The sequence below is a fragment of the Tachypleus tridentatus genome, chromosome 3 (genome assembly GCF_004210375.1).
Source record: "Tachypleus tridentatus isolate NWPU-2018 chromosome 3, ASM421037v1, whole genome shotgun sequence".
Lineage (NCBI taxonomy): Eukaryota > Metazoa > Arthropoda > Merostomata > Xiphosura > Limulidae > Tachypleus > Tachypleus tridentatus.
The window spans coordinates 86561446-86574434 of record NC_134827.1 but is presented as its reverse complement, the minus strand read 5'-3'; the positions used below and the strand labels follow the sequence as shown (position 1 = coordinate 86574434).

The following is a 12989-nucleotide window of genomic DNA, read 5'->3' as shown; positions in this document are numbered from 1 at the left end:
TACAATTTTTTTAAATTTCATCAGAGGTTGTGTTGTGACATTCTATGAAGTTATAATAGTTTTTTTTTCAAGCCAACCTGATAATTTTTTACTTGGCCAGAAAATTTCTATGTTGGTTAGAGATAACCATATGGTCATCATTTTATTTGTTTTTGAAAAGTAAAGTAATTCCTGACAGACCTTATGTAAATCAAGTAATTTGCTAATTAAATAAAAAATATGCATGTTTTACATTCACTGTTGACAGTAATAACGTTTTTTCTTAACAAGTTGGCTCCTAAGCCTATTTTTTTGTCTATACTTTCCAGGGTCCTACTAGTCATTTTCAAATTACTTAGCCATTGTGTCCCAGCCAATAAGTGGCCCTTTAAAAAGAAAGTAGAGCACAGTCATGGGTTGTGTGGGAGCCAACGTGTTAAAACATATTATCACTGCAGTTGAAAATAATTAAGTAGCCAGTTAGCTCAGTGCATTTATATACAGTGTTTGAATAAAGATATTAATAAAAATAATACTTACTAAAGATTTGAGCCATAAGAGAATGTTGAAACCACTTACCATAGTTGCTAAACAGTAAACTTAACTAATCTGATTTGATGGTAATTTATTTCATTTGGTGTGCATAATAAAAGTAACTCATGTCTGCAAATCTTGCAACTCAATAAAACCATAGTATATCTGTAATTTTAAAGAAATAAATAAACACAAAGATATCTATATTAAGCCTTTAAGCATCTTCAGTCATGTAAATTTTTTTTGTATTGTGTATATATTCCTTTGTCTAGACAGACTGCTTCTAATTTATGGTCAGTAATAGTCGGGTCTGGCATAACCAAGCATGTTAGGGCATGCGACTCGTAATCTGAGGGTCACAGGTTTGCATCCCCATCGCGCCAAACAAATGTCGCCCTTTCAGCTGTGGGGGCGTTATAATGTCACGGTCAGTCCCACTATTCGTTGGTAATAGAGTAGCCCAAGAGTTGGTGGTGGTGACTAGCTACCTTCCCTCTAGTCTTACACTGCTAAATTAGGGATGGCTAGTACAGATAGCTCTCGAGTAGCTTTGTGCAAAATTCAAAAAACAAACAATCTAATATATGATGAATAACGACACCTTCAAACATTTTGCATTAGTTATTGTGTTACACCTACAATAAAGTTTTCTTTGTTGCTCATTCAACCTATTGTTAAGCTTATCTCAAGTTATCAAATATTTTCTTACTGAAGAAAATTTCTCTTGCTTTCAAACAGATATAATTTAATATACAAATATTTTCACAGTTTGCAAACATAAAATGCTTATGCCTACATAATTGCTTTAATATTATGTGATAATCTGTTTTGTGCTCTGTGCAATTAAACTTGAACTTCCTTTTCAGATGTTTTTGAAACTGCTTCAGTACTACGAGTGGACAGAACAAACAATAGCAATATTTTTATCAGTTAGTTGGTTATTTTTGTGACAACCAGTTTAATCATAGTTTTGATTAATGACATTAAAAGATGTAATTGTGGTGCACAGGTAATCACCTGTTTCAATTATATCACCTAGCTACAAACATTCTGCTTCTAGTAGCAGTCTGTGCTTTTATCTCCCTAGTGGAAATAAGTGTTGAATATAATGTATTTACATGTTGAGACAATGTTAAATATAAAAATATGAAATGGCTATGTAAAGGTCTTATCACCAGTTCTCTGTAATATTTTCTGAAGTATTTTAGAAATGAATTACTTTCTACAGTAGATCCGAATATTTGAAAAAAAAAATCCCCTTTGACCAAACAATAAAAATTATTTTAAGCCTTTTCCTAAAGGTTAACAAGCATCACAGTATTTAAAGTGAAACTGAACATTCTCATAGTTAGAGCAAAAAAATCAGAAATACCTTTATTGTGCCACCACATAATGCCAGTAACAGCAACTATAACTTCAGTGTCCTTAAGAGCTTGTACTTCCTAGAAATAAAATCTAGCATCATCTACATGTGAAAACAAAAAAGTATTACAATTCTAGCATTATGGTTTTAGAGGAATGTCAGTCATTTATAACTATCTCAGTGTCATCATATTTTTCTTTCCTTTGATCAAGTCTGCACCTTAGGTTTTTTTTATCCTGGATTAAGTTTGCACCTCAAACTTTTTATCCTTGATTAAGTCTAAACCTCAAAATAAAAAGTGGGACATCTGTATGGTATCCTGACAGTCTTGTAGGAAAGTTTATATTGCTAAAATATGTACAAATTTTAGATACCATTGCAGAATACAAAAAAAACTTTTAAAATAGTCAAAAAATGATGCTTTTTTTCAATATGTAAGAAATCTTGTTGTTTTTTCACAAAAAGAATTTGAATAAAGAGGGCACATGAAAATACTAAATATTTTTACCACTGTTTTCCTTGGAAAAAAATTACACTATCTTCTGTTTAAGTCTTCTGAAAATTACATTTGTGTCTGTGTTTGCGTGTATTAATACCAATTATTCTTGGTTGACTGACTCAGTTTATGTAACTTTTGGTATGGTAACTCAAAACTGTCATGAGGTATAAGTAAGCTTTTTTTTTCAAGATTTTTGCCTGAGAATAAGGGAAAAGGTCTGAAGTAGGGCACATTTCTACTTTGTTTTATATTTGTAAAACTGGCTGGTTTGGGTTGAGGAAATTTGTATGTAGAGGAGCGAACAACGTTTCAATTTTCTTTGGTCATTGTCAGGTTTTTGTTTTGAATTTATAGACACACGTTTATAATGAAATGGTTAAAACGTTTATATTTTTTTATCTCAAAGTTTAAAAACTTTATTCTTAGACCATCAATCTTAGGAGTGATTGGAGACTCAAACATGTATTTTTTTTATTTTGATGGTTCCAGAATAAAGTTTCTAAACTATGTAATTAGACAACATTAGTTTTTAAGAATTTTAACCTTTTGATATTAACTCTCGTTATGGATCCAGCAAAGTTGGTGACTCCAATTTACCTTTGCCCCCCAGTGGCTCAGCGGTATGTCTGCGGACTTACACGCTAAAATCCGGGTTTCGATACTCGTGGTGGGCAGAGCACAGATAGCCCATTGTGTAGCTTTGTGCTTAATTCAAAACAACAACAACAACCAATTTACCTTTAATGTTTCCATACTATAACTTTTAATAAATTTTATGTATCATTATGAAATTTCTCAAGTTTCTAGTAACCATTAAAACTCCATTATAGACAGGAAAAAAAAATCATAGTTTCTAATGAAGTAATTTCTCTAAACATTTCTCCTTTAATATTTGAAGTTTAAGTGTTGAGTGCTCCAAGTGCAAAGAGATTTTCTTAAGGTAAAAAAATTGTTTTATTCATTTGAACAATTTCAAACGTTTTTTCTTGGTAAAACTTCATATTTCATCTGTTGTTTTCTTTACCTTAACTCTGGATTAGGCTGATCAATTTGACTGACCATGTAACTGACATAAAAATCTAAATTGCCATTTTTTTTCTTTCTATAATGACTTGATTATAATATGAAACTAAACATTTAATAGTATACATCTGTTTATACTTAAGTTTTATTATTTTATTGCCCTTTTAACCATGTCTATTTGGTATTCCTTCCACATAAGTTGTAAATCACTTGGCAAGCATATAGTTTGCATTACTCTATCAAATTATCTAGTGCACTAGCGGCTCACGTGCTGCTAGCAAGTGTACCTTGTGAAATTTTTTTATCATTAATATTTTTCTTTATTTACCTAATCTAACTTCAGTTTCTAAATTTTACATTTTAGTTACATTTATAATAACAGAGTATACATGAAAAACAAGAAATACAGTACTTAGCTGGGTCTTTGATTTTGCTGATGACTGTCAATGAAACTTAATTCTGCTGTTTTATACTGATGGTACTACTGCACTAAAAATTCACCAACGAACACAGAATAATAACAAGTAAAAGTAAGACAATAACCCATAACTATCACAGTTTTTCTTGCTTCCTAACTCTGCGACAAGAACTATTAAACATTCAGCTAAGCTCATCAATGTGTGTGGAATTATATTTGAAGTGGAAGGAAATTAAACAGTTCTCTGTATAAAAAAGAAAAACAATGTAATATAATATGTGATCTGATTGACTAAAATCTGGGCTTTCTGTTAGTCATAAATAATGTCATGTAAAACATCTGATAGAACTATTGCCAATTTCTGAAATGGAAGATGTGACAGGTGTGGCAGAAGAGGTCTGATTTTCTGTTTTAAGGTTCTGTAATCCAGTAAGATTGAACTTTATAAAAAAAATAATGTTTTGCCTTAGATTTGACAACATTATAATGAGTAATTTACATTAAATTACATATTTCTTATTGGGGTGGCACATAAATTAAGGAGAGTGGGGATACCTAGAGAACAAATATCACAATTCTTATACCAGGGGGAAATTCAAGATTTCTCTTTAACTATGACTCTTAAAATTAAGAACTTAAAATTATAGTAAAATTTGGATTATTAGCTACATTATTAAGCTAAGATTCATATACCTTGATGATAAAGTAGTATAATTAAATTTTGAATGTAACTCACTAAAACCCTAATCAGTTAAATGAGTAATTTTTTACCTTCCACAAAACAGGGTATCCAATTAGCATCTAATGAGGATATTAAAGGTTTAATAACAAAAGGAAGGAGAAAATTATCTAACATTGTCCTTTTTTAATTTAAATAATATATAGTTTACACACAAACCTGTGATAAATTTACTGTTTTTATTGCCAAATATTATAAGATATAAAAATATAAAAATACAAAGACATTCCTGTAGTAATTCACAGGATGATTAACTGTCTTGATAAAGTTTTGTGATTGATATCAAGAATTGCTATAATCAAACGGGTCAAAGATGAAAGTGAATGGAATTCATTGATATTTCTGATCAAAGCAAGCTATGTGTGCTATACAACTAAAATTAATTTAAAAATTAATGTAGCTAATGAAATGTTTCTGTTAATTAACTCTCAATACAGGGTCAGTCCCAGGGACCAACCATGGAATCATTTTTTCTTGTTTACAGTTTGGTACTATAACTTTTAATACAGTATGTGTATTTTCACAAAATTTGGCAGGCTTTATGTACTCATTACGAGTTTTTTTAAAAGCATTTTTACTAAAGATTTATTCATGAATATATTGAGTATTTTGATTGCTTAATGAAGTATCGCTAATTTTTTGTCCTTTGAAAAGCCTGGAACAATTATCTATCTATATGTATAGCCATTTTTAGCAATGTCAAGTGGCCAAAGAAACCCCAATAAATGGCTCCAACAGTGGCTTGACATATAAGATAAATAGCTGTAGTGTGTTACTGTTTAGTTAGTTGGTTAGTAAGATGGTGTAGCTGGTATGTTAAAAAGATAATGTTTATATAAATTAAAAAAGTAACAAAAAATGACAAAAACATGCAGTAAATAGTCGAAATATTAATACTGTAAAGAAGCTACTGATTGTATCCTTTGTACAATACCACTAATTTAAGGCCACACTTCTCCTTGACATATATGGCCAATTTAAAGCAGATACTCAGAAGTAATAAAGTGAAATCCTAAAATTGATGAAAATGCATAAGTGATAATAAGATATGAAAAGACTACAGTGGTAATCAAGGATAACGGTTGCCATTTGTGGAATTTTCACCATTTGTAATATCAAATTGATATTCCACCTAATTCATTTAAACCCAACAGGAAGACTATTGGAAGAGGTTGCAGGAGCTGAGACAAACAAAATACTAGAACCAGTGTGCTCCATTTAAGACTAATTTGTCTGCTACAGTGTTTAAGCTAAATCAAAATCTATATGTGAGGTCCTTTTCACTAGGTTGTCTGCAATGTCTTTAAACCACAAGTTTAGATGGTATTCACAATTATTTTCATCTAACCACTTTTACCTAACAAATTGCTAAATTGTCAACAACTGAGTTCTGGGAGCTAGAGGTGATAGTTCCAACAGAAAGCATAGGAGCAAAAGATACCCAAATATATTTTTCATTTTTGCAAAGAATCTGTTATTAAAAAAAAAAGGGGAGGGAATAAAAACTTGTCATCCCTTTGACAGCCAACCAACCACAAGGTGCACTTTGAAACTGAAGGTATTTGTTCAGAAGTGAATGCATGAATTCCATAAAGTGCAATAACATATGACTGAAAAGGATCATCATAGAAGTATATTATAAACCTTTAGCCATCTGCCTTAATGATGTACATTTTACACTTGTTTGCTTTGAATTACACAGAATAATAGACATTTTTCTCTTATTGGACATTATTTTTGTGAGTGAAGTTATTCAGATAAAGTCCAAGTTGGACATAGATAGACATGATATAGTATAAAGTGGAAGAAGGCATGCATGTGTAAAAATTCTCAAATTTAATTTCGATATTTAATGACAACTTTTACAAATGTAAACATGTTAAATTTTATAAATTACACATTTCTTTTCAGTTTCATGAGCTGTATTATACGTGTTTTGTAAGTTACCATGGTGTATTGATGTAAAGAACCTTGTATATTTCATGGAATATTACATTTATTTGAATTATTTTATTACCTTCATTTTGACATACATCATTAAACCAAAGCTTGCTATTTTACTTCAGTTAAATGTTGTGATGTAGTAAGACATCTCTGTACTTAACTGCAAGTGAGAGGTTCTCTTCAGCAATTTTCTCTTCAAATAAATATTAACCAATTTTTACATCTTATTAATCTAATGTATTATCTGTCATTATATTATTATTTCCCTTCAGTAGCCACAGTTAATTGAAAGAATTATTTTAATTATCACCCTGCAGACAAATTCCAGCCTACATCAATTTGAAAAAAAAAAAAAAAATGCAGAAGCTTGTTCTTGAACATGCATATTTCATATCTGCTTTGTAAAATATTCTGATTGTAAATGATTGGTTAGTAGTATACTTTACTGCAGTCTTCAACCTTTTTCCAACTTGGAGCCAGTTAGTTCTAATAACAAAATATCATGGACCACTTTGTACATACTAACTTTTTAAAGCACTTTTATATTACATTGTAATATAACATTCTTCAGTAGCCACATTTTAAAACAAATTTTTCCCAACTGTTTTGAGGACCACCTGTATTCTTCCTTAGAATCAGTGATTGTGAACTTCTACCTTAGTGGAAACTAATCTGTGCAAGTTTTGCCTCTTATATTTAATGAAATAACCAACTGGTCTATTCATTGCAGGTGTAATATTCATCTCTAGATACTTCCTTAAGTAACTGATTTCTGTACTAATTTGTGTGTAATTTTGGTCATTGGAACATAAAGTGACAAACGTTAAGTGTTTTCTGATCATCATAGCAGTAAATAATGGGAATGTTTCATCTCTAAATTATCTCCTTCTTCTGGGAATTACCCAAACCTCTGATCTTTGATTTAGTGACATAATGCTATGCTGTTACACAGTTTGATTGCCTTATATCAAGAGACGGAACTAACTGCAAGTAAAAATGGTGATAAAAAAAGACTTCTGTTCATTATTATCTTAAAGTTATTGGAAAAATTTGGAATGCTGTCTCTGTATTGTAAAGAGACAACATACCACACACACACACACATTCATATTCAAGACTAAAACAATGGGTAAGCATGTGTCAGAACACTGTTTCTTAGTAATTTTACTGTGAGGGTATTTATTTATTCATTAATGAAGAAATTAGTATTTCATGTGCAAAAGCATGTGAATCATAAATATCAGGAATTTTATGATCTATAAAATAATCCTGTTTTTGTAGCCAAAAAACGTTTTTAATTTGTGAACATATCTTGTTTCCAAATTTTATAGGAGAAACCTCATTTGTGGAAAGAATCAGGATTTGTTTAACAAATGGTATTAAATAAGCCATAAGTAGTAATTGTGAATAATCATAAAAACTTCTACCATTGTTAATTCCCTTTTGTTTTAACCTGTTCTGGGTACAGGCTACCACAAAAATAAGCCTTTCTATATACAAACAATATTCAGTCTATTTTGGGTATCTCAAACCCATAACTGCTCCATGTGATTGCTTTGTTTACCACACACAGTTTAGATGTATGTAAGTGGTGATTTAATGCAAAGAACCTTATTCTAGCAGTTGTTTTGCATATGCAAATAACAAGCAAGATATTGTATATGGAGATTTTCTTATTAATCTCCAAATGAACAATTTGTTATATCTGAAAACTGAGGAAAGGCAAATCTCTAAACTTGTATATTCATTTCAGAACTCCAATTTGGCATAGAAACTATATGTAAAGTTACCTAATAAAATAACTTTCTAGTTGAATTATATATATCTGCAATTTAAGTTTTTTATATATATATTTATGGGTTGTGAATGTGATTATTTTTCTAGTTTGCAAGTTTGAAGTCAAATTTGAAAGAGGACTATGGCAGGTATTTAATTTTAAGAAAAGGTATTTCACTTTCCCAACTGGGGTGTTCAGGGATAATATTATCCCCTCTCTTCCTGCTCATTACTATTTAAGAAGTCAAAGAATTAATTATTTCAGTGTTGTCAGTAAAAATTTCAGTGAATGCCTACTGCAAGATTTGGTAAATGTCTGGTGGGCAATGAGGCAGAGCAGAGGCCAAGGCCTTTAGTGAAGGAGGTAGTAACATCAGTGATGTTGAAAATGTCATGGAGTTGTGAAGTAAAGAAGCAAATTGGCAAAGTCCAGACAAAACCATTTAATCAAGCAATTAAAGGGCCTTTACCATGGCCACTTGGTGACAGGGATCAATGAACCGAATGAGCCAGTGATTTAGATGTGGGGAGAAATGGGAGATCCACAAGAAAACCCACTTTCACAGAACAAGCACTGAATAATCTACCTGTTCTATGCCTATACCTGAAAAGGAAATGTACACAATTATAAAAATATGTAATGTAACTTCAATGTGTTTATGGTTGTTTTAGTGTCGGATACAAGTTGTACAGGGTGTTCATTATTTTCTTAGGATAGCCATAAGGGGTTTTCATTGTTCTGCTTTGTTGTAATATTTCATTGAAAGAAGGACTAATCTTTCGCAGGTCATTAAGACAAACTCAATGATCCATTTAAACATTTTGTGTTGCTTTTGTTTAAACTATATATACCTTTTTTTAATGAATATAGATTATGGCAGCGAGTATCAGAAGCTATTTCCCAATGTGATCAAGTGGCAGCAACAGAAGAAAAGACATTACTTGAAGAGGCTCAGCGGCAGGCTGCAAAAGAAAGACAAATCAAAATGGAAAAATGGTCTCCGAAATATTTCTTCCAGGACATAATCACAGGAGAGTGGGTTTATAAATATGCCGAGTGAGTAAAAATATAGACAATTGTGTGAAATCAGTATTACTTTTATCTATCCTTCCCCAAGTGTTTTGGTAACATTGATTTTAGTACAAGGAAGACTAAGGGTACTTGGGTAGTTTTTATTGTTGGATTGTACCAATGACTAATAACCTGTGATTATTAAAGTAAGATTAGGGTATTTATTAAAAAGGCCTAGTGGTTATGATACTTGATACACTATCTACAGGTTGTGCATTCAAGTCCCTGCCACCAAACATGCTCACTCTTTCAGCAGTGGCAGTCTTATAATATGATGGTCAAACCTACTATTTGTTGGTAAAAGGTATCACAAAAGTTGTAAGTATTGAGCTGCTAAATTAGGAATGCCAATGCAGATAGCCCTCGTGTAGCTTTGCATAAAGTTTGAAACACAAACAAACTTTAGTAAAAATGGCTAAAACATTTGGTGTGCTAATTTTTAAAGTTATTATTCATTTTAAATTAATGTTCTTTATTCAACTTATGCAAGATTACAGGGGTTTGTTTTAAAAAAAAATTATTATTAATTTTCAAAATCTAAGTTTTCTGTTAATTTGTACATGAAAAAAAAACAAACAGAAAGTTTATCTGTAAAAATAAAAGTAACAAACTCTTAGAAATTCCAAAATTCTAATGTATACAGAAATAAATGTACAAAAATGGTATTTCGATTAAAACATGGAAACAGAAGCCACTGAAAATTTTGAATTTCAATTTTGATGTAACATTGGATGAGTGATCAATGCATAATTGCAAAAAAAAAAAAATTTTTTAATTAAGTTTTTTTTAAAGCTTTGTTTTCCAGTAAAATTTAGTCTTATGGAATCACTGATACAAAATATTTAAAACATCTGATGTATTTTGCAATCCTGTGATACCCATTAATAACGACAGTATACATCTAACCCTGTAAAATATCTTAAACTATCAGAATATTTAATGAGATTTAAAAAAAAAAATAGTAAAGAGGAGTTTCTTAGACATTTTCAAAGCAAGTTGTAGAAAATGTGGACTCGATGAATAAAAATTATTTTTTGGTCTTAAGTTGTTGCGATATTAATTCTTTTAGTTTCCATATATCATTGTTTTATTTTGTATTCATGTTGACATGTTACTCTGGGAGCTATTTTTATTTGTTTCACACATTTTGCCCATTTAACTAGGTTGCCTGTTGTTATACATTGTCCTTTTCAATTCTTTTCTTACTTCAAACAAGCAGTTATTTGAACCCTCCTCAAGAAGTGGAAGATAAACATGTTAGCAAAATTATAATTCAGTAATGTTAGGTTTTTTCTTTCTACTCTCATTACTAATTCCTGCTACAGATGTGTATGTTGAGGTTCAAAATTTTTCTTTTATTTTTTGAACCTGTACTTTATATATATAATCCTTGTAGGAAAGGGCTGTTGGTGAACATTTGTACTTGTAAAATAAGAATGAGGAAAATCGACTGTTGTTCTTTTTTTTTTTAATCATCCAGTGATTTGTTTTAAGGCATTACATAAGTTGTACTTTTGAATGAAAGTTATTTATGTAGTGTGGTATTTAACCAAGTCTTAAGTCTAGGAAAATTATTTCTATGTTTTCAATAATGGAGAAGATTTTGCAAATTATGAACTATCTGATTAATTATTTCTGATTATTGGTGGTAAATAAACATTTATGAAAATCATTAAGAGCATCTCACTTCATCTTGCAACATTTACATATAGTTCAGCAGTTGGATGTCAAGCTTGGACATTTATTTATACTTTTTAACCACAGAATAGCAGCTTCTAGAATGGCTCTGAGTTTTTCTTTCTTTTTTTCTTCTTTCTTAAAGTGCAAACTGTTAGCTCATATCTCCCTCATCTCTTGAACAATTTGAGATCTGATTACAGTTTTGGTTGTGGAAGTTAAACCCTTTCAGTTGATGTATTTGACCATGACCAAGCCTCATAAATTAAGTTACTCTGATCTTGTCTAAAAAGACTTTTATATTTGAGGGTAAACTTGTTGAGATTCTGATGAGTAATAAAGCCTGACTGGGTGCTCAAGAGCCCCACACTTAGTATTGCTGGTGCACAAAAACAAAGGTTGTAAAAGTGGAAAAAAAAAAGTCTCATAAATTAATTTACATTAGTGCCACAGCTCTTGAGGATTCCCTCTTGTTTTGAGAACAGGTTGATCCTTGAGACTTTGACCAGTAACATTTCATTTGCATGCTGTTGATCAAATTTTTGATTTCCAACTGATTTGCTGTGTTCATGTCCTGTTCATGTACAAGTATAGTATGCATTATTCCTTAGTGTACATGCATACATGTTTTGGACTAATATTTATTACTGTTTGTTATACGTGCGCTATCTACAAATTTTTAGAAAGATATTCTTTCAAGAAATTAATAGACCAGAATAGTTCCATGGATGTTATTGAACAGATGATCCATCTTGATGCAACTAATACTGATGAAGATATTACAGTATCATCCATGTTTAGGCAGTCCCATGGAACGGTGTTAAAGAACTTCTACGTTTGTTTATCAACCATATTTTTGATATTTGACAGATATCTGTTTTGTGTGATCAGAATTTTTTTGAAATGCATATTTTAAAAAAATTACCTTTTTTTATATTTCTATAAGAATTTAATTTGTAAGAATTTATTTTTATCTTGTAAACCTTGTTACTTAAACTTGAATAAGCTATATAGAAACATAAATTACAGTTTTTCTAAAATTTTACCTCATAAAATAATTGTCTTGTAAAAAAAATTATGAAAAATCATTTTATGTTATACACAGGAGTATACCAACTTAATATAGTTTATTTATCATTATTTAAAATAACACATTAATGTGGTTAAGAATATTTGTGTTTGGTATGTGTATTTATAAAATGCATCTGTGAATTTGCCTGAGGGTGTACAGTTCGTGATGCCTATAATAAAATTTACTATTTTCTCAAGTTTAAAAATTGTTACAACTAAAAAAAAATATTACTGGGGGCTGAGATTCAAGATTTTTGTTAAAGTTCTATAGACAGTTGCTTTATATTCTCTATATGATAAGAAATGGTAATTTGTTTTAATGTTAATTACAGTTACTTTTGTATATTTTGCTAAATGTGCATGTAACTTTATCAGAATTTTTCTTTTGACGTATGCTCCTTGTAAACTACCAAAATTGTCATGTGTTAATTCTGCATGCTGGTTAATTTCCTTAGTTTAAGACCTTGGGATCCACGCAATGATTTGGTCCAGTATGAACAGAATTACGTTATTCAAACCAAGACTCATCACAAGACACCAGTTGTCAGGACTGGAAGTACTGCTGGTATTGACAGTCCATCTAAAGGAGAGAGTGTGCACATGGAACACCTGCTGTCTACCTGTAATCCTTCGTGCTTCTTACAGAAAGGAAACCACCATAGAAGAAGCTTGGCTTCACATGGAAGTGAAAGTTCCTCACCTGATGGGGAGGTTGTTCAAGGTAGTGATTCAACTGAGAGCGATGGTTAGTTCGTCTTTTTTGTTTCTTTTCCTCTTGTTCATAATCAGCTATTAGTAAAAATGTCAACGTGTCATTAGACCAGATCAATCACAACTTGGAGCAACATGATATGGATTAAACATTCCAGATTTAATTGTGGATGATGTTCAGAA

At 30.8% G+C, this 12989-nt stretch overlaps 1 protein-coding gene across 5 annotated transcripts in view; it reads left to right on the top strand.

The window, feature by feature from the left end:
* Positions 1-12989, top strand: part of Orp8 (Oxysterol-binding protein-related protein 8) — a 123888-nt gene that overhangs the window by 103705 nt on the left and 7194 nt on the right. For all 5 annotated transcript variants that reach the window (XM_076495445.1, XM_076495444.1, XM_076495443.1 and 2 more), the window contains 2 exons: positions 9147-9332; positions 12551-12840. In XM_076495445.1, the coding sequence (XP_076351560.1) occupies positions 9147-9332; positions 12551-12840 (476 nt within the window). The remainder of the gene's footprint in view (positions 1-9146; positions 9333-12550; positions 12841-12989) is intronic.